Raw genomic sequence first — 27,164 nt, 5'->3', positions numbered from 1 at the left:
TCTTCCAGACACGCTGGGAGAGCAACCTGGTAAACAAAGTGGCTTCCTACGAGGAAGACCGGAACCTCTCATGGAGACCAGCTAAGCCAACATATCACTCTGCCAAGAGAGCAGCACCCAGCCTCATCATCTTAAAATAAAAAATCAGGTCCGGAAGCCCATCTTTGCCCTTTCCTACCTGACTTTTTGCTTCTCCACCTTTCCAAAGGGAAGGCTGAGCAAGGTGATATTTAGCAAAGCAAAAGCATTCTGAGGGGATGAAAAGCCCTTTGCAGGACTGAGGCATAACTGCTTCTAAAGAGCTGTGCTAGAAATACAGACAACTTCCCTTTACTCTCAGGCCTAAATACAGGTATTCTGCCTTGCTTGGGAGTCCTAATTTGTAGCAGGAAAGAGAAAAATCTAGAGAAAAAAGCATTATGCATATGTGAAAAATCCCAAGAATGCAGTTCACCTCGTAGAACAGCAGTTCTGTGCACCTAGGAGAAGGAATGTAAAAATCCCGGGGGCACACTTCTGTTGCAGGGAATCAGCTCATTTATTCACACAGGCCCATCGACTTCCAGCTGGCGTCCGCCTCACTCCTCTGTCTAGCTCACTGCTGGATGTACACCGGGAGGGGTTCTGCCAGGGCTCCCTACATGCGTTGTTAGTGTCAGCGACAAATCTTTTTGCCAGCCTCCCTAGAATACTCCCCTCTACTTAGTGCAGGCAGAGATTTGGAGGTGCTGAGAAGAAACAAAAAGAGGGGAAGAGGCTGCTGTTCTCAAACATGGCCTTCCAGACAGGCTGAAGCCACCAGCATGTCTTCAGGGCTGCATGACTTCTGAGGGAGCAGCAGACCCCCCTTAGCAATTCTCCACAGACACACATGGTTGGGGCTGCAGTCCTGCTGGTCAGCCACGGGGACAAGGACAACTCTGTGGGGCAAGGCACAGGACCACAGTGCACAAGCACAGGCCCAGAACAGTCACACCAGAGTTGGCAACCCCACCATCACCCAAGGCCCGCCTCCACTGAACTTGGGCACACACCCTTCTCATCTAGTCAGTGATGGACAAGTGGGGGTAATCTCTGGCTGGCCGATTCATTTGCTGATGACGTGACAGGACAGGAGGGTGGGGAGCTAGTCAGAAAGCTGAAGGAGCTACTGATACAAGTCTCCAGCAGGAGCTGTCCCCTGACTGGAATCCCAGGGTTACAAATGGAATACCAAAAAAAAAAAACCAAAAAAAACCCGAAGATTTCCTAGGACCTTCCTGATTGTAAGCATGTCCCCAAATCTAAGATCCATGTTCTTTCCAAAGCTTAATAGTTCACTGTAGTCCTAGTGCCGCTCTATCCACTCCCATCTCTGGCACTCCACCAGCCTGCGGGTGCCACCCTGGGGCCTGGGCTCCAGGTGTTACTGCTTAGCTATCTCTGCCTTAAAAGTCGGGGTGTGGATGGATCAGACTCCACCATTTTGTCTGTGAGACAGAAAAGCCAAATGCTAAGTGCCTGCTTCACCAAGAACCTTGAAAACCTATCAAAGGGACCAACCAAGGGAACCAAAGGCTGGCTTGTTCCAATGGCTTTTCTCAAGAACAGTTTGACTGGACTGGGGCAGTTACCTACAGGGGCTACACGAGGCAACCATGTGACAACCAATTAGATACCTTAAATCTGCCTGAAAGGCCAGGTGGCCTGCGATCTTGGGGTGGCTTCTAGGCTTGACTTGGATTCTCCTCAAGCTCAATCTGCCTGATGATCTGTATTGAAGGAGGACAGAGCTGAACAAAGAGACTGACAGCTGCCCGCTCCCCACATGGGGCCTGAAGGGCAGATGGGACTGGGGCTTGGAGAATACCCAAATGGAGGGACAGAGCTAATAATTATAGCTCTAGGTGGCTAATCTTAGGGGTAGGGATTAAGGAACCAGTATGAGAATTTTCCTTCTCTCCTTTTGGGACTGAACCCCAACATACTTATATATACTCTTTGGGTGCTTGGAAACCATCCCAAGGAACCAACCCCAACATTATAGCTATTTTGTAGGGATGCTCTTACCATCAGGAACTTCATCTGGCCTCTTCCTCTTCTCATACACAACAATGATCACCACCAAGATGATGATTTCAGCCAGAATTCCCAAAAAAGGCCAGAGTGGGGCCAGGTGGCTCCGTACCCTGAGGATGGTGACAACGGAGGCAGAGCCAATGGAGTTGGTAGCATTACATTCATACTCGCCAGGGTCTTCCGTGATCTGGAGATTCACGATGTTCAGCTCAGTATAATTTTCCTTGTTGATGATGAAGAAGCGGCCAGAGGTATTGACAATGTCCTGCTCAGGGTAGAGAAAGGGAGAACACACAGAGGTCAGAGTAGTTGAGTTCGTGTCCAAGATAAGGTGGCACTGTTCTCCATTCTTAGCAAGATCATTGGCTGGGATGAGGGAGCAGTGTCTAGGACCATCTTTGTCCAGGTAACTTGTGAGCCCTTCATTATTAACTTCCTTTCAATATCAACAACAACAATACATTAGTAAACTTCTGGTAGAGCCAGGTTAAGGCCTCCCCCACTGTTGGTCCTCCAGACTTCTCCAACTTCTATGAAGTGACTGGAAGACCTACTCAATCTAGAAAATGCTACTTCAAATACCATATGGTAAGAAACCATAACACAGAAGGAGAATTGAGAAGGAGGGGTGTGACCTCCACGGTCAGGCATATATGCTAACCTCAGGCCTGTCTGATGACTTCAGAGTCAGGACATCTACTTCGTGCTTGGTGAATTCTGGGAAGTCTCCTTAAACTTCCTCCAAAAACAATGCTAAGAACTTGCTCCTAGTCAAGACTAGAGAAATTCATAACTGCCCTTTCCTTTCAGAATTACAGGGTTAAAGCAAAGTTTATTCAATCAATCAACTATTTACTAATGTATGCTACATGTCTTATATCCTACCAAGGGGAAGGTGAAATAGGGAAAAGTATGATACAAAAACGAACAAGGAGACTGACCTCAAGAGGGAACCTCAAAAGGGATGGTCATGGGAATGCGACGAGAAGCCCCAATGGAGAGCATGTACCAAATACTGTGGGGCAGAGTGAGTGGCCAGTGCCAGAAACAGTCAGGGAAAGCTTGACAAGAGCCAGCTTTTGCACTAGATTGTGGGGAGGAGAGGTGCTAAGTAGGACGGGAGTACTCCAGGCCCATGTGGGAAGGCGGAGGTGAGAGTGCACAAGCAGGGCTCTAGGTGGAGCTGGGATCCAGCAGGCTCATAGCACTGATCCCCTGGGGTAGCAGGAAAATGGACTCATGTGCCAGTTGTTATGCAACTAAAGTGTAATCAGAAATAGTAGAGAGGAAAGGGGAAGATAATCCCCAGAATGATGTCTAGCTATAGCATACAATCGTGTCTGCAGTTGAGTGTGGGTATGCCTGAAATGGCAAACTCAGCCTTCAAAACAAGTTATCCCATGAAGCTTCGACTCGAGGACTTGGAAAGCTGCCAACTTCCCTCACCCCCCCCACCCCCCCCCGCTCTACCGGCTCACTAATTCCATGTTTTTCACTCATAATCAGAAATGATTATTGTCTTCTTTGATCCACAGGCCTTCACTAAGTATTTTCTGAATACCATTTTATGCAAGAAACTTTTAACCTTTTCAATCAATGCATAATAAGATACTGAGTGGAGACTTGTCCTGTTGCTACAGAATTGATGACTAAGGAGAAGCATCAAAAGTACCCTATATTCTTGGATGAAAGCACAGCATAGGGAATAGAGTCGATAACACTGTAATGACGTGTAAGGGAACAGATGGTGACTACGCTAATCGTGGTGAGTGCTGCATTATGTACAGAACTGTCAAATCACTATGCTGTATACCTGAAACTAATATAACATTATATGTCAACTATACTTCAATAATAAAAATGTGTACTTTTTTTTAAAAAAAAGGATTCAAACACCATTAACTTGCACTTAGGAAGCGTTCACATACATTTATGACTGATAGTGATTGATACTTAGGTTTCAGTATCAAGACTGTGTCACCTTAGTCATTAGATATTCAAACCTTCTACAGTGTTGATTTTTCATCTCACCTGTCAAAGACTAAAAATAATATATGTAAGTATGCCACCATATAATTGTGCTTCTGGCTACATTTCCTTGTATTTCCAATTTTTAATTCATTCATTTTGGAACTGTACTATGTAGTGTGAAAAGATCATGATAGCTTTGTCTTTATTATGGATTAATCCTCTTATCATGATAAAAAGGAACTCTTGGTTTAACCCTTTTAAGGTATTACTTTTTATTAGTTATTATTTTTGAGAGAGAAAGAGACAGAGTGGGGGGGGGGCAGGAAAGCGGGGGGAAGAGGGGCAGAGAGAGACAGAGTATGTGAAGCAGGCTCTCCGCCGACAGCAGAGAGCCCAATGCTGGATTCAAACTCATGATCATGACCTGAGGTGAAGTTGGACACTTAACTGAGCCATCAGGCACCCTGGTTTAATGTTTTTTATTTGAATTTCACTTTCTGTGATGTTAAGATTTCCACTTGTTCTTTCTATTTATAGAATTTCACTATATCTTTGTCCATCATTTTCGTTTTAACACTTTTATATTATTTTGTTATATGTAGATTATCTTAAACAACATATATTTTTGTTTCTTAAATCTGCCTTTTAAGGAGGATACTTAAAACTTTGTATTTAACACGACTGTAATTTTTACACTTATGGTCAGAAATTATGATTTACTTTAAAAAAAAAAAAGTACCTATCTCTTTAAAAAAAAAAAAAAAAAAGGTTCAAACAAATCAGGGGGCAAATAGTCCTGCTAGGGCTTACTACAAGGGAGTCCATCAAGCTACCTTACCCCTCACATGACCACATCAACCCTCGCCAATCTATAAAAGAGAAGACAGGATTAGAGGTGACAGGAAGAGAGTTATACTTGGCATTGCATGCAGCTTCCCACCCTGCAGCTGAGTGGAACAGGCACCAAGAGAATCACTCAGGCTGGGGGTGCCAAGAAGAAACTATCTTTTTCCAGTGGGTATTTGTTTAGGCAGGAGACCGGCTGATGTGCCGTATGCCTCTCAATCTTGGAAAGGGCTATTTGGAGATCTGAAGGCAGAGTGGCCTATACTCCCAGGATTTGAAGAGCCATGATGTTCACGTTTCCCTGACAGGGTTGGTTGCCTTCTGGGTGAGAAGACCCCAGCAGTAAAAATCATCTGTGGCCGGAGCTAAGCAGGAAACAGAGATTTCGGTTAGAGTAGACCGCTAATATCTGAGAACTGGTCCTATAAGAACCAACACAAGTTCTTACAAGATCCAGATCTGGACACCTGCCACGCAGAGGCCACAGAAGGAGCAGTCAAGAAGCAGTGGGCTATAGGATAAGTCAGATGAGCCATACTTGTCCTCTTTCCCACTCCATACAGAAGAAAAACCCAGAAGACAGAATGAAGACAATCCTCTGCTCCCCTTGCAGCCTAGGGAAAGGGGATGAGAGAGAAAACTGGAATTTTGGATTGGGCTGGACTAAATTCTTTAAAAACAAAGAGGTCCAACAAAGTTATGGGATCTGTCTAGAAAAGGGATCTGTACTGAAATTAGTGTCTAGAAAAAAACTGAAAGCATTTTATCTTAGCCCTCAACCAAGTTTAGACTGTTCGACAAACTGGTTTTCAAAGGCATCAACCTAGAAATTGCTTTTCTTTTCCCTACCCCTCTTTCATTAAAAGTTTTCTGTTTCCCAAACGATTCACAGCTTGAAAGCAACAAGAAGTAGTAATTGATTTCAAAGGTTCTTCACAATGTAACAGATAACTAAGAGTTCATGGGCATGAGGGGCATCTGGGTTGTTCAGGAGGTTAAGTGTATGACTTCATTTCGTGGTTCATGAGTTTGAGCCCCGTGTCAGGCTCTGTGCTGACAGCTCAGAGCCTGGAGCCCACTTCAGATTCTGTCTCTCTCTCTCTGTCCCTCCCCTGCTCACACTCTGTCTCTTAAAAAAAAAAAAAAAAAAAAAAAAAAAAAACAAAACAAACAAACAAAAAAAGAATTCATGGGCATGAGAAGAAGAGGAGATGAAAATATCCACTGAGGAATCCCAATCTGCTTTGGCAAAAGCTCAAGGGCTCTCCTACCCAGGTACCAGGAGAGAAATGGGCATTTGCTTGCAGCACTTTAGAGAATTAAATATTTTGTTGACTTTTCAGGGCCTGCTCTGAAAATAACCTCTCCCTTCCTCATCACGACCCCTTATTAGTGGGTTTCTGAAATCTAGTCATCATTGTTAATGTCAGAGTCCTTACCACCACTTGACATATCATTATTGAGAGATCCTAGAGTGGGAAGAATTATGGACTTGAAATTAAAAAAAAAATGGATTTGACCCTTCCTTGGTTTTGTCACTAATTTACCTTGGTTAACAATGCAACCTTTCTGAAGAAGCAGATTAGATTATCTCCAGGGTCCCTTCTGATTCTGATGATTGACAAAGAGGATGCCTGAAAAGTACAGTGCTGGGCATGCAAGGCCTCGGGAGAGGAGGAATGTATGACACCCTCTCACAGAAAAAGAGACTGGCCAAATGTCACGAAATCAGAGAGAGAATGAGAGTCTAACAAATATTTGACTCCCCCAACACCATCAAGAATCATCCCACAGATTGAAAAAGATGTCTTCTTTGACCTTTTCTGGAGCAGATACTGTCAGATTTCCAATGTCTAAGGCTGCTCCTGAGGCTCATCATGTTGCCCCAATTCCTAATCAGTACTTTCTGTGTCCCAGGCATATACTAGCAATTGCCCTCATTGCCTTGTCTTTCCAAAAAACAAGAAAGGTATGTTAAGACTACACCAAGAACAATATTTTCTTTAGGACAGATGCACTAGAATAATAAAAAAAAGTTTAAGATTGGGATTAGCTCTTTCAGCTTGTCTTGAAGGCAAACCAGTCAAATCGCTTAGTAGACAAACAGCTCTAACAGATCACGTAGGGATTCCAGTGCTGGACAGAGACTGTCAGTGACCTCCAGATTCATAACATTCATGACTAGAAAGGGTAACCAGGGCCATGCCATTATGGCAGGGGTTGCAGAAACTGGTCCAGATGTCTGGACCTCCCCAGGAGAAACTCCAGCAACCACAGAGACCCAGGTATAGAGAATCAGGGCTGCCTCCTACTCACCATGGGCATACCATTCTCCTTCTTGCGCCAGATCCACTCTGGGTGCGGATAGCCAACTGATTTGCAATACATCATGGCATCTTGCCCTTCATTCTTGTTCTCGCTCCGTTTGTGGCCAGTGATGTCAGGAGCAGCTGTGAGAAAGAGTGTTGAACAGTTATCATGGGAAGCTATTCTGAAGAGGATACAAAGGCCCCACCTACTGACTCAGAGCCCTGTTTCTAAGATAGCCAATCTTTAGGCCCATCCTCATATTTATCTTTGATAACATGCATTTCAGGTCAGAACAGAGCAATGGAATCAAACCATGCCCTACCTCCCACCCACCAAAGCAGCCAAAGCAGATACCAGGATTGCTATATGTGAAGTTCTGCTATTAACACAGGTGGCTCTCTAACCTCCTGGAAGAGGAGGCATAGGCTCAACTGCCCTAAATTAAGACATCCTTTAAAAAAAAAAAAAAATGCAAACAGAAGCTATTATCATCTCCTCTTCCAGTCATGGTTTTTTCATGCCTGAACTAATAACAATTATGGATTATATCAAATGTCATATATTCCCTTAAGGAAATGAGAGATCTCTAAGGTCAAACATTTAAAATCAAGTCAAAGATTGCAAGCTATATAAAAATAATGAATGCCTGGAGAAGCTATCTGATGACTATCAATGGGCAAGGCTCTTCCAGGAAAGAGGGAATCCAGCAAACTGGTCTTCACAAGAAAGGAATAAACAGGAAATTCAACCAGTGTCCCAAGAGATTTTATTAACAGTTTAAGAATCTGACCTGTACACCTGATTTGCAGTAATCTCAATAAACCCAATCTTGGGGGAATTTCTAGACATGTTAGACGCTGCTGGTCTTCTCTGCTTTAAGGGATCGCTTAGGAAGAAATAGACAGCACCTGTGGTTTAAAAATTAGATAAGTTTCAAGGATCCAGGAAGCCTGAAATGGGGGCTAATTCTTTGAATTTAGCCTCCTTTGATCTTGACAATATTTTCTACCATACCTCACCAGTTACAGTAAGTAATGTGAAAGCAATAAAACTCAAAGTAGGCCAGATGTCACGTAGTTGGCCAAGACAGGAAAGAGAATCAACAGGTCTGGTCCAAATTCAAGTTTTGCCTGTGCTTCATTTCTACACCCATTATCAAATGGAGATAATCCTAGCCCCTGCCTACATCCAGGGGCCTTGGGTAGGAAAGATTTAAAACACTCACTTTGCAACTATAAAAGCCTGTACAATTGTATTATATCACGGGCATATCCCATGTTCCCCCTCAAAACAGCCTGTTTTTTTCTTGGCTTAAAACAAATCCAAAGTTCTGCTACTTCTCAGACTGTGCTTCCAAGGCCACCTCCAGAGGCACCTGGACAGAAATGGAATGAATGAAGTTCCAAGCTGTCTCTATCACCACTGCCAGCCAAACTGAAACCTGCTCAGTACTACACAGTGTGTGGTGTTTTCTATCTAAAGAGGAGGTTTTAAAGGAAATGCCTTTTTGTTTTTCCAGGTAGACTTCCTCACTGCAGAAGGGAGTGGGCCAAGCTGGCTCCATCTTACTGCCATGTCACCAGATTTCTCCCAAAGCCACTTGGTTACTGCTCAGACCTACTGCTCCCCCTTTCTCAGAGCTTTCTTCAGTCAGTAAAGAGTGAAGAACATCTTAAGTCCTCCAAGGAGCAAGCTCCATGGCAATACACTAAGTAAAACACCATCATGGGGAGACACAGCAAGCAGGACTACCACATTTCGCTTCTAGTTGTATTTCATTCATCTGACAAAGATTTGTTGAGCACCCACCACATGCCAGATACATCACTGACTAGTGGGGGAAGGTCTTTCTACTGAGATGCATTTTAGCACAGTCATGAAGAACACTAAGGGAGGAGCACACTCCTGTATCTGTGGGAAGAACACTCCAAATAAAAGACAAAAAGCCTTGAGGCACAGGTGCACTTGTTATGTACAAGGAACGGCATGGAGGAGTTTGGCTGAAACACAGTAAGAAAGGCAAAGATGGTAGGAGATGAAATCAGAGTGAATGGAGCCCAGATTGAATAGGACTTTGCAGGCCACTGAAAGGACTTTGGCATTTACTCTGAGTCAGCTGGGAAGCCACTGGTAAATATCAAACATAGGTATAAAATGATCTGCATGTTTTAACAGGCTTCCTCTGGCTACTATGTAGATGACTATGTGGAATCAAGACCATTTATTTAAGGGAGCTATTAGAGTAATCCAGGCAAAGGAGAGGGTGGTTTGGATGAGGGCAGTAGCAGTGAAAGAGATTCCGATACATTTTATAGGTTGAGTTAAGGTATTTGCTAATGGAATGGATGTGAGATGTGAGGAAGAAAGTCAAGGATGACTCAAAGGTTTCTGGCTTGAAGAATTATAAGAATGGAGTTGCCAGTTACTAAGATAAGACTACAGAAGAACCAGGTAGTTTTTTGTTGGCTTGCTTTTGTTTTGTTTTTGTTTAGGAATGGAGCAATGGCTGTGGTAAAAACCAGGAGTTCAAAGTTGAGGACATGTTAAGCTTAAGATACGTCTTTAACCTCCAAGTGAAGGTGTCAGGTAGACAGCTGAGTATCAAGTCTGAAGCCCAGAGGAGTAGTCTAGGGTGAAGATATAAATTTTAGAAATCAGCTTATGTGTGACATATTTTTCCATTTTCCTTTGCCCCACAGAGAATACCTACTCTAGCCCAGTTAACTAATTCCAATAGTACTGTGAATTCAGTACCATCAGCTTTTACCTTGGGAACTCATCTCAAGGTTACACATTAGAACCACCCAGAAGGCTAAAAGTCGATCTGGTTTATGGCACCATGGCCTCCAAGAAAGTCACTATTCTGTGCAAACTGGTGCAGCCACTCTGGAGCACAGTATGGAGGTTCCTCAAAAAGTTAAAAATAGAACTATCCTATGGTCCAGCAATTGCACTACCAGGTATTTACCCAAAGGATAAAAAGATACAGGTTCTAAGGGGTACATGCATCCTGATGTTTACTGCAGCATTATCAACAATAGCCAAACCATGCAGAGAGCCCAAGTGTCCATCAATTGATGAATGGATATAGAAGACATGATATTTACACACACACACACACACACACACACACACACACACACACACACTGGAATATTACTCAGCCACCTAAAAGAATGAAATCTTGCCATTTGCAAAGTAAGTCAGAGAAAGACAAATACCATATGATTTCACGCATGTGGAATTTAAGAAACAAAACACATAAACATATGGTGGGGGGGAAGAAGAGAGATGGAAATAAACCATAAGAGACTCTTTTTTTTATTTTTTTATTTTTTTTATTTTTGGGACAGAGAGAGAGACAGAGCATGAACGGGGGAGGGGCAGAGAGAGAGGGAGACACAGAATCGGAAACAGGCTCCAGGCTCTGAGCCATCAGCCCAGAGCCTGACGCGGGGCTCGAACTCACGGACCACGAGATCGTGACCTGGCTGAAGTCGGACGCTCAACCGACTGCGCCACCAGGCGCCCCCATAAGAGACTCTTAAAGACAGACAACAAACAGAGGGTTGAGATGGAGGTGGGTAGGGGATGGGCTTAGATAAGTGATGTGTATTAAGGAGGGCACTTATTATGAGCACTGAGTGTTGTATATAAGTGATGAATCACGGAGTTCTACTCCTAAAATCAGCATTGCACTGTATGTTAACTAGAATTTACATACAAATTTGAAAAGAAAAAAAAAGTCAATATTCTGAAAGGATGCAGACTAGAAGGCCAAGACCTGAGGAGAGAGATGGGGATGGTCTTCACTCCTACCTTGGTGTTTAGGAGAACACTACTTCTCCTTTTCATTCATCTACCTTGGTGTTCTACAGTGGCTTCTATTTATAGATGTGAACATGGCCTTAAAGGCTACTATGCACAGAGATTATCTAGGAACTTAGCTACCCCATCACACTTCATTGGTCGTATTTACATAGAATAAACCTACAGGAAAGAGTTTTCAATGGTTAGATCTGTTGCTTTCTCCTCAGCTTAGCAAAGAATACTGAGTGAAGCCCTGATTATTCACCCTTAGGATGGTGGGAGTGTCACTAGTATTATGAGCAGAGAGAAAATTAAGCCACATCATTCTATCCTTAAGGGAGTGATTATAACAACTATCACTTTAGCCTCTGGATCAATGAAAAGTTTTTTCACTTCTCTCTTTCCTTTATGGTAACTGCTCAATCAAAAATCACGTTCCTCAGTTGGTAGCCACACTTGTGAACATAGCATGATGCACAAACTTGTCAAATCACAAAGTTGTATACCTGAAGCTAATGTAACATTTTATGTCAACCATAGTCAAATAGTAAAAAAAAAAAAAAAAAAAAAAAAAAAAAAAATGTTGGGGAGGGGGACAAAAAGAAAGCAAGCCTGTTCCTGTCCTACCAGCTAAACAAGACAGAGGAACCAAAGCAAGAAACGAAACCAGGCTCTCAGAGCACATGTAAAGCACTGGTCAGAGAGCAGAGGGGCCCTTAGGGCTCATCGTCCACCCATGGTGGTTTTTAAATAGTCTCCAAATTCTTTGATGTTCTTCCCTTCAAAAGGTGAAGTGTAATAGCTCCCTCCCCTTGAGCGTGGGCTGGACTTAGTGGCACAATTCTCATGAATGAAGTAAAGCAGAAATAAAGGTATGCAACTTTGGATAGTTCACAGAGCCAGTGTGGCTTTCTCCTTGCTCTCTCTCGATCACACAATCTGGGGCAGGTTAGCTGTCATACTGGGAGGCCACTCAAAACAGCCTGTGGAAAAGGCCCGCACAGTGAGGAATTAACCAACAGCAGCCATGTGAGGCGGCCATTGAGGACACAGATCCTCCAGTGCCAGTCGAGCTTTCAGAAGACTGCTGCTTGCAGTCACCCCCACTAATCTGCTCCCTAATTCCTGACTCACAGAAACTATGAGGTAGTAAGAGTTTCTTGTTTTAAGCCACTAAGTTTGGGGGTCATTTAACGACCCAATGAAGAAAGAAAATATTACCCCATTTACATAAAAGAAAACTCAAGTTTGGAAAAGTTATTTAACATCTAAAATTACACTGCTAGTTAACAGTGAAGCTAGAAACAAATTCAGGGTTGATCCCAGAGGCTATGCTTTTTGAACTTTACATACAGAAGGGAAATAAACCAAACTAGAACAGAGTCCATAAAAATAAAAATATACAGTATGCTTTACAACATGCATAACAAACTGTCCAAATGTTATCTTTGCTTGTAGAGGTACTGGAACATTCCAGATCTGTAGTGGACTGATTTACCTGTCACAGTTTAACTACTCCATACACTATAACATAAGTAAAAAAGCTTTGGACTTTAAGTCAGAGGAATTTAGGCTCTAATGAGACTACTACTCACCAACTGAGTAACTCATTTAAAGTCCTTTAAGTCATTTAAGTTTCATTACTCACTTTTGTAAAATAGTAATATTCACATACCTCACAGAGGTCTTGTAAGGATTAAGTTATATCTCTGTAACAACTAGAGCTCGGGGTCAAAAATAAACATTTAAATTGACCTATCAGTAGTCAGGGAAAGGAAAGGCTAGGCTTAGACTCTGGCCTTTGAGTTCTAAGAAATCAAAGAGATGCTGATTATTATGTTCTCTGTTTGCCGACACAAACAGGACTTGTGCTTGTAACTCCAGTAAAGTTTAATCGGGTCAGATACTGGACAAATTTTTATTAATGGCCTATTTATTTATATTAGTTAACGTGCCTTATCTTCTGTGGGCTTGCCACTTAATAAGGAACTGCTTAACCAGGATCTGCTGGTCTGAAGGTAGGTCTGAGGAGTCTGACACAAATACCTTACTTCCCTTTGCCCTCTCAAGGAGGCAAGGAGGAAGAAAGAGACTTTTAAAGAGCTCACAGACCCACTTGGGAATTAACTGGCTCTCTCCCTTCATTAGTCACATACTCTAATGAAATTAGATAATGGATAGATATCCTTCCAGTATCCTAATGAATGGCAATACAGGGGCTCCAAAAGAGTCTTAGTTCCCCATCAACACCGAACCCGATTTCATTATCTGGGTCTGTGAGTGAGAACAACCTCATGCTCCTCAATACCTTCTGTTGCCTGACCAGCCTACACTCAGAGCAGAGCGTCCAGCTTCTCTGTCAGACTGGTGGCTGTAGAAAATGTCCACTTAGGCAATGGAGTTATGTTCACCTGAAGCTGATGTTAAATACAGTTAAGCACGACAGAGCCGAGAAAGGGGTCATGGTATGGAGTTTCTTACATGGACTGCTTCTTTGGTGCTCACTTTTCAAAGCAAATTCATAACCTCACAACTCGTTTTCAAAGAAACTCTATCCTTAAAGGTGTCAATGAGTAGCCTGTTTCTAAGTAAACATACTATTCCATATGATGATCTCATTGCTTCCTTTATGTAGCCTATCAGATCCCAAAGACACCTCATCTTGCTGTAGGCAAAATTAAGAGGCTTGGCTGAAGAAGGCAGAGATAACAGCAAGATTTACTGTTGGGGCGCCTGGGTGGCTCAGTCGGTTAAATGTCCGACTTCGGCTCAGGTCATGATTTCAGGGTTCGTGGGTTTGAGCCCCGCATCCGGCTCTGTGCTGACAGCTCAGAGCTTAGAGATTGCTTCAGATTCTGTGTCTCCCTCTCTCTTTCAAAAATAAACATTAAAAAAAAAAAAAAGATTTACTGTTAAGCCAAGGGCTAAGCCCAAGAAGCAATACGAGACTGGTCAGGATGGAAGCAAGGATGCTGGCTTGTGGCTCAATAAGCCTTCTCTACACAGAGTAGATTCATCATCAACTGTAAAGATTAAAGCAGGGACTTGTGGGACTTGTGCTGCCTTCAGCAGATGAGGCTTTTCCCTTTCCTGCAGGAGAGAGCACTGAGTGGGTAGTAACTGAAGTCTCCTCTAAGACCATGATTCTAACCTCGGCTATATGCTATAATCACCCAGAATGCTCTTAATAAAGCCTGATGTCAGACCACATTGCCTACACATTAAATCAAGTTTGAGAACCACTGCTTTCATACCCTTCCTCGCACCAGTGTTTGAGACAAGGCGACTGTAAGAAGGAGTGTCCCCTAAGACAGGAAGATGAGTGGAAGTATGAGGAACACTGAGGTGACATTCACAAAGTTGAGAAGGTGACATAGCCACTACCATGAGGAAAAGAAGCTTAGAGATCATTTTCCTTTAATAACCCAACCTCTCATTTGTATCCATATAAGGGAACTACAGACTGCTGGAGCCTTACAGGACCTCCAAGACCATCTATCTCATCCTGCTTCATCCCATGCTTGTGGAAGCTGAGGCCCAAGGTAAGAGAGCAAACGGTTAGGGCCACAGCAAGTTTAATGGCAGGGCAGGATCAGAATCCGATTCCTCTAACTCTCAGTCCAAGGCCTTCTGTTATATGCTGCACACGGTAACATGGCTTAGTGTTCAGGAGCACAGGTGAGAACCCACATTCCACTCTTTACCTGCCACAGCAGTTAAGTCATCTAATTCCTTTGAGTCTCCATTTTCTCCCCTGGAAAGTAGGAATAACAACAGCATTTCCATCCAAAAGTTGTGAAGACTACTGGGAGGACAGAAACAGCAGTGCACCCAGAATGGCGCCTGGCATACAGTTAATGTGCAATGTTAGCCATTCTTATTCTTATTAATGAAGGTCAGGGTAGCACCATGAAAAGAAACTATAGGTATGGTTATCTGGGCTGAAGTTGATGCTCAAAGTGTTCTAGAAGCTTCAAGGTATTATTATTATTTTGCTCTCTAAGACTTTTCAAGTATGGGCAATTCTGAGTCAGAACCAGCTTTGCCATCAGCTCTGACCTAAGGATGTCACAACCTCTAAGCGTCCTCACCTACCAAACTAGCTGCCTATCAAACAAATAAATAACCATGAGAACAATCTGCATGCTAAAGGGCCATACAGATGAGAGATATGTATTATTACTCTTAATGATATTCGGTGTCATCACCATGAGGTCCATCTCGGCCAGTCTGAACTGTAATATATCATTTGTAAGGCCACACAACAGAGGAGGAAACAGGGATGCCAGACAAGGTCACTTAAAGAGATCCTAACATTTAGTCATAATATTAAAATACAAAAAAAACTAAGAAGTATGGAGAGAAAAACAAGATCAGTCTTAGCTCTGGTACCCCCCAGAAGACTGAAACTCACGCGCAGTGCCCAGTGAGCAGGAAGAGATAATGAGCCTGATGAGACCCTAGACCCAGACCTTCGTAGGGCTGGGATGTACCTTTCACAAGAGGCAGTAGCATGTTTGTTGCAGAGGATTTGATGACCACCAAAATCTTTTTCTAAAAACAGAATAAAATTGCATTTCCTTGTTTCTTGGATTAATCAAAATAACTGAGCGATGAGGATGGGGTTTAGGAGTCATGAGAGGGATTTCTTCCTTTTTGCAGATTTCACAGACATTTTTATGTGGTTTTTTATGAGCACATTTTTTTTAATTTTAGAAAAGGAAGAAAGGGGAAGAGGGAGAGAGTAAGAGTTAGAAAGGTTAAAGAATTACAGGAATAGAAAGTTCAATACTTATCCATTCACAAATGCTCTGTAATGAGCTGTGGACTCTCTGGAAGACATAAGCCTTGAAGAGTCAAAAAGCTGGGGAAAGAGATGCCTCTCCAGAGTTATCTAAGTGGATCCCCAGAGAGGCTGGGCTATGGGGCAGAGGTCCCACTAAGGTCTAGTCATTGCTGTTTCCTCTCCCCTGGCCAGCCCTGCTCCATCTTTCACCTCCAGCATCTGCTCAGGTCACCTGCTAGATACCTAAGAAATGTAATCCTAAACAGTAACAGTATCTTCCTGTTTACACTGTGCCTCATTCTTGGCCTTTAAGAAAAAAAAAAAGTGAAAGAAAAAAACCCTACTTCAGACGCAGGGCCTTCCCTACTACACGTAGATATTACCATCCTCAAAATTCCTTTCTTGACAGACTAAGGTGGAAAACACTGCCACCTCAGGTCTGTTCCAGGACACACACCCCTCCCTCGGATTCCTGCAGCCTTCTTTTCTCTTGCACACCACAAGTAACTCAAGATGTGCTGATCTGCTGCACAGTGCCCAGTTCTGGCCTAGTATAAACCCTTCACTCCCCACAGTGCTGAGCCCAAACAACACCCCAGGGAGGAGGTGCTGAAATGCAATAAAAGCCAAATGGGGAAGAAAAGGACTGAGTGCAGAACAGGTGCTGAAGAGATCTGTCTGGTGTAAATTCTATTGCCCTGACACGCTGAGTTAGTTAAACCACAAAGAAGACGCTCAAGAGACTCCTTTCAACAGAGGTCACTCATGTTCCTTAAATCTCTCTCGAGTACAACCACCTCTTACCTGTATTACTCAGATTTTTCAAGTCTTTATAGCTATAAAAAGGTAACTGTCTCTTACCCAACACAGAGGCACCAAGGAAATAAAACCAGAGTTTATATGAAAATGCTTTGGGAATCAATCAACCTCTCTCTCTCTCTCTCTCTCTCTCTCTCTCTCTCTCTCTCTCCCCCTCTCCCTCCCACCTTGGCTCCTTCTCTCTTTCCATCTCCCTCCCTCCCTCTCTCTCAATGCAAGGCATTGGGTTGGCAACCACAACCACCTAGCTTAGAATATGATCCTGGGGCACCCCCAGGGTGGCTTAGCCACCTGGGGTGGCTTAGTCAATTAAGCGTCTGACTCTGGATTTCAGCTCAGGTCATTACTTCATGAGTCGTGAATTCAGGCCCGAGTCGGGCTTTGTGCTGACAGTGCAGAGTCTACTTGAGATTCTCTCTCTCCCTCCTCTCTCTGCCCCTCCCCCACTCACTCTCTTTCTCTCTCTCTCGAAAATAAATAAATAAACTTTAGGGGTGCCCAGGTGGCTCAGTCGGTTAAGCATCCAACTTTGGCTCAGGTCATGATCTTACAGTTCATGGGTTCGAGCCCCACATCAGGCTCTGTGCTGACAGCTCAGAGCCTGGAACCTGCTTCAGATTCTGTGTCTCCCTCTCTCTCTGCTCCTCCCCTACTTGCACTGTCTGTCTCTCTCTCAAAAATAAACAAACATTAAAAAAAAATTTTTTTTTAAAGAATATGATCCTGGGCCTATAGCAAATCTTTTTGAAGCTAAACAGAAAAACTCAAATGTTCAGTCTTTTCCATACTAAACTAAGGATCACCTGTAAGACATTAAATGTTCACCTGTCTTCTATCCAGGTATTAGGGGACAGAAAGGAGAAAGACTGGAATTCCCTGTGAATTTTCTTGAGAGACTAACATATCTGTCCAAGCTAATCACAGCATATGCTTAGGATTCTATGAAAGAGAATTTTCTTAAGGTCTACTCCTTTAAAACCAGGATAGCACCACCTGCCCAATCTTCCTCACAGAGCTGTTGTCAGTAAAATGCAACAGCACACATCTCGCGCAGTCACGAAAAGATGCCATGGAATGTTTTAACTTCCTCTGAAATCATTCCTGCTTGCAGCCTCCCATTCTCTGCCCCCCAGCCCACCACCTCCTATCTGCTAAAGACAATGTGAGGAAAGATGCTGCCTCAGGGGCCACTGAAGCCCACCTCTCAAGCAGCCAAGCCAATGGGAAACCTCTTCTGTCTCTACTCCTGAAAGTTCTGCTAGAAATCATTAGAGCCCAATCAGCACTATCACAGGGAAGCCAGGCCTAGGAACTGCATGTAACCACCCTTTAGGTTTGGGGAGGGTGGCTAACTACACACACCACTTTCCCTCCCTCGCCCATCCTGCTACCTCCATACTTGGACGCTGTGCCAAAGGCTCAGCCTGGAATGCTGCAGGGCCTCTGGTCTCTCGTGGAGGAGTAAAACATCTCCCCATGCAGGCCAGCTCACCCAGGTGAGGAAAGATACATGGCAGGCTTAGAGAAAAGGCGACTTCTCACACCTTCATCCTCATGTTGAACAAATGTGCCATCCTTCAAAAACAGAGATAAACCCAGATCCCTCCAAGAAAAGCCCTGAATTAATCAAAGCCCACATTCTCTGGCCGGTGTGGACTATTACCAGGCCATCGTGACTAAACCCTTTCAGGCATTTAGAATTCAACGTGGCAACTGGAAGAGACACTGGCTGTCCTTACGTCAACTTACAAATTAGGGCTGGGTCACCAAGACACTACTTTCATTTAATAACAGATCATTGAAACTTGGAATCTAAGCCTTTCTTTAATCTGAATTTCTAATCTTCTAAATATTTTAAGAAAGATCTGATACTTGCTATTATAGGACCTTCCCATTTACTAAATTTATCCTTCCAGCTGCTAAGGATCACCCAAGGATTTGAAGAACAAATCCGTATCCTTCCTGAGCAAAATAAAGACTGAAAAAAATCTGGGGCGCCTGGGTGGCTCAGTCGGTTGAGCGTCCGACTTCAGCTCAGGTCATGATCTCATAGCTTGTGAGTTCGAGCCCCGCGTCGGACTCTGTGCTGACAGCTCAGAGCCTGGAGCCCGCTTCAGATTCTGTGTTTTCCCCCCCTCTCTGCCCCTCCCCTGCTCATGCTCTGTCTCTGTCTCAAAAATAAATAAAAACATTAAAAAAAATTTTTTTTTAAACATGAAAAAAATTTAAAAACCCTCATTTCTTCAGTCTGACCTCAAACAGCAACCCCCCCCCCCCCGGTCATTTTATAAAATGGAAAAACATGGGATTGAGAATCAAGATCTGGGTTCTAATGCTAGCTCTGCCACAAACCACTCTGTGAGCCAGAGTTCATGGCTGTACTTTTCTGGGTCTCAGCTGCTTCTTTGAAATAACACAGGAAAGCTGGGATTCATGATGTTAAGTAGCTTCAACTTTTAGTTTTCTTGGCCCTTTTGGGAACTTTTAGCTACAGCTGCATCTTTAAGATGCCATGCACCCAGAGTTTCTATTAAAATTCTAATGAATGGGGCACTTGGGTGGCAGCAAACTTCAGCTCAGGTCATGATCTCACGGCTTGCTACTGTCAGCGCAAAGCCCACTTCAGATCCTCTGTCCCCTTCTCTCTGCCCCTCCCCCGCTTGTTCTCTCTCAAAAATAAAACAAACACTAAAAAAAAAATTCTAATGAATTATCCACAAATAGTTTATGTTCACTCTGCACACTGTACTTTGCCAAATCCTTCTGGCCAATTGGAGATCTGTGTAATAATATTTTCACGGCACTATTTGCTCGAAAACATTTACATAGGTTGAACCATACGAAGCTGCCAACATTCAAACTGTTACCAGACAAAAACAGCAATTTCATATGGTTCAAACTACTACATTAACTTATTTATTCCTCCTTACAACCCCACGAGGTAGATTTTGCAAATGAGGAAACAGGAGCACAAAGAATCTAATAACTTGCCATAGTCACACAGCTAACAGATGATGGGGTTTGGATTTAAACCTGGGCAGCTGAACTCCTGAGCCTGTAGTCCCTACCATAATGTTATATTGCCTCCCACAATGGGAACAAGAACAGCTTGAAGACTGGGAGTCCAGAACAAGGTAGTGTCTCAGAAGGAGAGGGAGAGGCTCACACTGCAGCCTCTGTTGGGTTGTACCTTTCACTTCAATGGTGGCATTTGCTTTAGGAGCACTGACAAAGTGATATACACAGTGGTATTCGCCTGAATCCTCAGCTCTCGGCTTATTGATCCTGCAGAGATGAGAAAAAAAATCAAGTAAGGAAGCTGGGAACAAATACACAACAAAATATACAACAAAAGAAGAATCAAGAGGGTAACCAGGGACTCTCCTCTCCAAACTGTGTCCCTGAATGCAACTCCCCTCCTAACTAAAAGCAAAAGCCTCCCTCCATGAAACATTAATGCTTTACTCCTTACTGGGAGTAAGATAGAATACAAAGATAGAATGATACATGGTCTCTAACCTTAAACAAGTAATCAAAATAGAGGGCTGTACAAAATACTATGGACTATATTTAGATATAGAGGATGGAGCCATCACCAAAAACTTTTTGCTCACCTTGTGGTTCTAGTCAAATAAATAAGAGCAGAAAAAAGCAAACCTTTTTCTGTGTTTCCCTAAAGACCCTTGTTCTTCTCATCTTGTTCTTCCCACCCTGTATTTCAGTAGCATGCCTTTCAATAAGTCTACTCACCAACAGGACCCAAGGGATAGTTTAAAAAAAAAAAAAAAAAAAAATCCGCCATCACAGCACCGACCGCAGAGAGGCAAATACACTTTTAATGCTTAAGTGCAGCTAAAACTCCACAGCACTGCATAATCTGTCGTACCCTCACCTCAGCCACTTTCTAGCCCTGCTGGGCTCTTTTCAGTTTTTCAACGTGTCACACTCGTTCCTATCTCAAAACCTTGACACAAGGGGCGCCTGGGTGGCTCAGTCGGTTGGGCGGCCGACTACAGCTCAAGTCATGATCTTGTGGTCTGTGAGTTCGAGCCCCGCATCAGGCTCTGTGATGACAGCTCAGAGCCTGGAGCGTGCTTCTGATTCTGTGTCTCCCTCTCTCTCTGCCCCTTCCCTGCTTGCTCTCTCTCTCTCAAAAATAATAAACATTAAAAAAAAAAGTTAGAAAGAAAAAAAGCCTTGACATGAGATGTTCCTTTACAGAGAATAGTCTTCCCATCAATCTTAGCCTACTTTTGTATCAGTCTCGGCTCACATCACTTCTTCCTACCCCCCAATCTAAGTGACATCCCCTCCATGATAGTATCTCTAATACTACAATGTCATTCTTCACAAGCATTCACCACAACATGTAATTATATGTTTATGCAATTGTTTGATGAATGTCTAGTTTCCCAACAGACCAAGTTCTATGTGGACAGGCACTGTTTATTTGGTGAACAGATCTACACCCAGCTCATGGCCTCGCTGGAATATAGCAGGGGGATGAATAAACGAGTAAATGATGGAGTGAATGTAAATTCAGAATGCATAGCTGTGCAGAGATCCCAACCAAGGTAAGTAGAGGGACAAGGAGGACTGTAGGAAGTGTGTATGGCCAGAACAGCACTTCCTCTGAATTCACAAGGTGATCCTTAACAAGCTGTCTTGCCCCTAATGACCAACTTCACACCAGCTCAGCACACTATGGCCTACACACACCCCCAAACATATGCAGAAAGGCTGGTGTGTAATTACCGAAAACAGAGAAATCCACATCTGATAACCATTACACAGATCCTGCTCTTTTACTCAGTGGTTAAAACAGAGAACTTGCAATGGTCAAAGCTCCACTGCACTAGTTAATGCCTGCGAGAAACCTTGACCACTGAGTGGCTGAACATATTTATCCACCTTACTGTTCAATTGCAAAAAAGAAATACGGGTTACTAGACCACGGATGAGGAGAGACACACAGTCTATCCCCAGGACTGTCTCAGCATACCCATGGCAACCTAATATTCTAAGAGGAACTGCCAAGAGTCTTCTAAACCTCATACAAGTGGCTCTTCTTAAACCAATATCCTCCCAACTAGAAAACAGACACAAGTCAGCTGCTCTTAGCAAATGTTCCAGAGTTTGGAGAAAGAGCAGCAGCTATATCTTCAGAGCTCAGACTGACTCTAAGTTCCTTGAAAAGACTTAGAAAGATGACTCCCAAGCTTGAGCCCATGCCTATGGGCTCAAAATCTCCCTACAACATTCCCGTCAACTAGCTACTGGGAAACAACGCAAATGGAAAACGTCCCCTACAGCTGAGCAGGAGCAGGGTCTGAGACTGGCTCCATGGCTGACCAAACTAACAGGTGGCTCAAGGGCTCATCAGCTGTTTGGTTGTTTTTTTTTTTTTCCACAAAATGTGGGAGAACACAGATTCCTTGAAAAACAGACAATGCAGAACACTCCTGGAGAGCTTCAAATAAACTAAGAGGAAGAAGAAAAAAGAGGAAGAAGAGGAGGAGGAAGAGGAAGAGGAAGGGGAAGAAGGGGAGGAGGAGCAAGGGGGAGGAGGAGGAGCAAGGGGGAGGAGGACGAGCAAGGGGGAGGAGGAGGAGCAAGGGGAGGAGAGGGAGGAGAAGCAGGAGGAGCAGCATTTTATAAAGTCAGGCTCAAATTTATAGTTACAGTTCAAATCTATATGGGTGACATAGTACAAGACCCAAGAGAAACACAATTGGATGTCTGGTACCTTGAAAGAGTTGTTAAAAAATACAAACTTGTAAAACTAAGAAACAGACCAGGAATATATATATGCCTTTCATTCCACCAAACACTTCTATTTGATTAACGTTTTCCAAACTATGAGAATACAGCTGAGGCTATATTTCCAATTTAATATGAGAAGAAACTACAGTCGAGACAGATTAGCTTGCCACTAAAATGGCAGGGGGAAAAAAAATGACCTAGATTCTAGAAAGTCAGAAGACCTGGAACCAACCCTTGCTTCTGTAATTTACTAGATACAGTATTTGGCCTGGAAAACAGTCATTACTCTTGGAGTTTTAGCTTCCTCACTTGAGAAAAGGAGGAGGATCCAGAAATTAATGTGGGTCAATAAATAAGGGGTATGAAAAGATCTCAATTTTGCAAAATACTGCAGAATGTCCTTGCCACTACTGGGTACACAAGTCTTCCTGCTCTCACTCCAGTGCACTCTTTCTTCTCACTGCATAATCCTGCCAAACAGGATTAGCCGATCCTTTTCGGGATTAGGTTTTAAACACAAACTATTCTGAAAGGTGAGGTGCCATGTGTTCTAGACATTACAAAAAAGCACCAAATGTTTGGGTGCCAGGTTAACTTCAGCCAGCAAATATCCCCCTTTTCATCAAAGGATGTTTACAGGCTACTAAACTTATTCCAGATCACTAAAGAGCCCTAAATCCACCGGTCTTGATCTGGTTATGGTCATATTAATCACTCCTAAAAGGTAACTCACTAGGAATTCTACCCAATGGCGAAAGATCACTTACGGTGTTCTTGCTCTAAGAGTCCTAAAGCAGATTTCAATCTGATTCCTCAAAGCACTGAATTAAGTCAAGGGACCTGCATTCAAGTTCTGACTTTCCGACTGACTAGCATGGTTACCCTGAGCAAATCACACCTTATGCCCTCCGTTTCTCTATTATCATAATGAGAGGAACACCTAGAGCTCTCAAGCCTAGCTATTCATTGGACTCCGTCGGAAATCTTTAATAGGTTCCTGGGCCTCACCCGACACACTGGATTAGACTCTCCAGAGGAGGACCATATATATCTTATGTGTCTCCTACGTAACATAATTATGGATTATGAATGTCCATAGTAAGTTCACTGCTCCCTCCCATCTTCCTAGGAGCTGTTAGTCCCTCTCACCTGTATTCCATGTTGCTGGCATTCTTGCGAGTGGCAGTCAGCTCTACCCCATTCTTTGTCCAGTAGCTGTATGTAAGGGTGTGAGAGCTGGAAGTGAGGTTACACTGCAGAGTGACGGGAAGAACAGGGCTGTCTCGAAGAATGACCTCTTCACTGGTGACAATCCGTGGCTCTGTAATAAGAGTGCACAGTGACAGGGAGCCACAGCCTTCTGTTCTCTGTAGCCCTGGCCTGAGAATTGGATGGGGTAGGATGGGGAGACTAGAAGAAGAGGGAGGGCAGACAGGACCACATGAGGAATTTCACTTTACCAGTTTGGAGGAAGTCAAGAAAGGAAAAACAATGATTATAAGCAAATGACCACTAGCGCAGACAACAGCCTGAAGACCAGTTGGCCTAGACGTGAAAAGAATGGGAGTATTATGGGTACTTATACTGGCAACAATCCACTTACACTTTTAACACCACGGTTTTATGATGTAAGAACCACCAACCAATTCAGCTTCAATTAGAAAACCAGGCTCCACCTTGCAGTTCTGAAGACAAAGGCAGTATCATTTATATAACTAATAAACTCCCTATGGAGTCACTAGGCCTTGGAACAGTAATTTCTATAATTAGATAATACATGTATGGCTTTTCCCACATTTAATTCTGATAAACCTATGGCAAATCAGCCATGGCCATTAATTATGCAGAAAAAGTGTAGATCCTTAAAAGCAAATTTCCTGCCAGAAGTCTATTGTATTTTCCAAAATATGCCACGGGAAAATTCTTAAGGAATCATCACAGTTCTTCTCTCCAGCCCATATTTATTCCCAAAACAAAACCTTTTCAGAATTCCTGTTTAAAACACATTCCACTGTGGAGATAATATAACTAGAATGCAGTATGTGTTGGTATCATGGGCTGTAAACATTTTAGAGCTGAGAGGCCCTTAGAGTTCACTAAACCCCACTCTTGAAGAGCTAGAGACAGAAAATGGCTTGTGCAAGGCCATAATTATTATTAGTGGCAAAGCTGGGCCTAGAACACACATCTGACTGAATTCTCTACCTCTGCCTCCCTTTCCCGGCCCCAAATCCCCCCCCACACTTTCCACCCTACAGCAAGTTACATACTTCATCTTCTGGTTCTATCCTGGGCTTAGATAACCTGGGGTCATTAGTTTAGAATCTACAAAAATAACCTATTTGACCCAAATATTAGAACACATTGAGCAGAAATTCTGTAAGGCACACTCTGTCATTCCTGGAAGGTTCATCCTTAAAGCCCTTTGAATTCCACCACTATATGAAAGTCAAGATGTTTGTTTGCTGTCTTTTTGTTGTTGTTACTTATCTCTAATCTTTTCCCACACTTAAACATTTTCAGGTAAAGTCTAAACTTTTCCCATCCACCATTAGAGGTATTTCTTCCTCTTTTATCCTTTTTCCACTTTTTCTCAGAAATTCTTGACTAGCTTCCCATTTCCCTGCCCCTGGCAACTCTGTAGCAGCAACCTAACACCATTTTACGCAGTATAGTGCTGACTCTTAACTCTTGAGGACAGAACTCTCTCCCTTCACTGGAACTAAACCTTGTTCACTGTGCAGGGAGGAGGATAGTATGGAGCAGTCATGGGACACTTGAAAAACATAATGCCCAAGGACCTCCTAATCAATGCAACATTTCTGACTGTAGACTCGTATCAAAGAACACTGTGGCAAATAAAGCAAATCCTCAAGTTTCTTCAATTAAATTGCCTCTCACTATTTTCTGACTCTGGCAAAAGGATAATGGTTATCTTCCATTCAGCACTGATCCTTACTGGTGACATCAAACAGGGTCTCTATGTACAGATAATGGAGGCATAGCAGCCACTAAGACAGAAGCAGATGCATGTAAACACGTTAGCGCAGTGGTGTCCCATGGTTTCCAAAACACACTGGACAGAAGCCAAATCCCTGGGCCTTTAAGTCGAGCAGAACGGCTGCAAACCCTGCAACGGAAGGCGCACACACACCATCAGCAGAAAGCACCACAATTCCAAGAAAAATCAAAACCAAGCAAAAACAAAAACAAAAACAAAAAAAAAAGAGAGAGAGAACCAGTACTCCACAGAAATTAAAAATATAAAGGCAACATTAAAACCCAAACACACTTTTAGGTTTTTACTAAATTTTTATTATCCAATTTTATTTCCTGTCCCATTTGGGACTCTCCTTCTGGTTCTTCTTCTCAGACTGCACTGAGAAAGGGTAAACTCTGAGAATGAGGCCAAGAGCTTCTAGATGTTTAAACACAAGGAGGCCAAAATAAATGCTACTCTTACCTGTGACGATGCAAATGCCCACTGCAGCTCAGGGAGATTAAGAAGTTGATGAGAGCAACCTGGTAGACTTTCTGCCAAGAATTCTTGGAAGGCAAAGGAAAGCACTTTTCCCCTTAAGTGTTAAAGATCCAGGAGAGAGTCGGCTGGGAGCAAGTGGATAATTTAAATAGGTTTAAATAGGATTCTGCACCATAGGAAGGTTGTGGGGTGTGGTACCTCCCTCCAATGATCGCTGTATATGGAAACCAGTGCTAACCCAAGCTCCTTGGCCATGGTGCCACATCTGCATTCTGCACCAGGATGAAGGTGGAGCTTTTGTTTCTGTGGCCCAGCAATGCCCATGAAAGTCCAAGAGAGATGAACATTTAGGAGAAGCCCCAAAATTTTTGCCTGCCACTGACTCCTACAGAGAAGCAGTGGATGGGAGACCCCTACCCTCACCGTCACACATGTGTAGAACATGCTATGGCCAGGGAGATACCCTAAAAACTGGGCATATTTCTCATCCTGTCTTATTTTACTCAAGGAGTTCTGGGGGGAAATACTGTCAAGGAGTCATTTTAGAAGACTTCAACCTCCTCCTGGAGGCAAATGCCCTTGGGATGCTAAGATCATAAAATCCAATTAGAGTGAATTCAGGGTGTTTTTTAAAAGTAGCATCAGCAGCTTGGCTCTCTAAAACAGTTAACTAGAATTAACCGATTGATGGGGAAGTCTGGAATGAGACTGAACCAGGGTTTGGTTCAACCACATGCAGACCCTTCTAAGTTAGGAAGTTTATTTCCAAGTAAACTGGAGAAATGTTATGTATTCTCAGGATTGGTAGTAAGTACCCCAAAGACTCATCTTCTTCTAGCCCCAAGACATGACCTCTTAACTATGAGTCTACCTGAGTCAAGCTCCTGGAAGTACAAATACCAAATGCCCAGCCCAGTCCATGCCTACAAACTTCTGCAGGTCTTTGTGGCCATTTGGGTAATTCTGCTTTTATAAGGAAAGGAGCAGGGGGGCAGGAGAAGGAAGCGTGCAAGGGAAAAATTGTTAAATAAAAGGAAAATCGCTGGGTTAATATTCCCCATTTTCACATAGACAAGGTTTTCTTTTCCCCTTTCCAGAAGCAGGTTCTCTGATTGAACAGTGCCAGCTGCAGCAGCCTCTCCTACCTCTTCCCGAAGGCCTCTTCTCTCCATAAGCATCTTCTAAGGAACTATGAAGGACAGACAACTAACTTGCTATCTTCCATATTAAGTACATAGATAGATTCAGGGCCCATATCCTATTAATCCCTGTGTTACTACCAAATTCCTCATGAATGTGTTCTTACTATTTTTACTTACT

General features: G+C 43.2%; 1 protein-coding gene across 2 annotated transcripts in view; it reads right to left on the bottom strand.

Annotated features, from left to right (window-relative positions):
• Positions 1 to 27,164, bottom strand: part of NPTN (neuroplastin) — a 73,568-nt gene that overhangs the window by 7,312 nt on the left and 39,092 nt on the right. For both annotated transcript variants that reach the window (XM_043555055.1, XM_043555056.1), the window contains exons 3-6: positions 23,513 to 23,684; positions 19,791 to 19,885; positions 7,192 to 7,325; positions 2,050 to 2,323 (exon numbers count right to left, since the gene is read on the bottom strand). In XM_043555055.1, the coding sequence (XP_043410990.1) occupies positions 2,050 to 2,323; positions 7,192 to 7,325; positions 19,791 to 19,885; positions 23,513 to 23,684 (675 nt within the window). The remainder of the gene's footprint in view (positions 1 to 2,049; positions 2,324 to 7,191; positions 7,326 to 19,790; positions 19,886 to 23,512; positions 23,685 to 27,164) is intronic.

Source organism: Prionailurus bengalensis, chromosome B3 (assembly GCF_016509475.1).
Source record: "Prionailurus bengalensis isolate Pbe53 chromosome B3, Fcat_Pben_1.1_paternal_pri, whole genome shotgun sequence".
Taxonomy (NCBI): Eukaryota; Metazoa; Chordata; class Mammalia; order Carnivora; family Felidae; genus Prionailurus; species Prionailurus bengalensis.
Note: the sequence above shows the minus strand (reverse complement) of the source record. Positions and strands in the feature narration are given on the sequence as shown.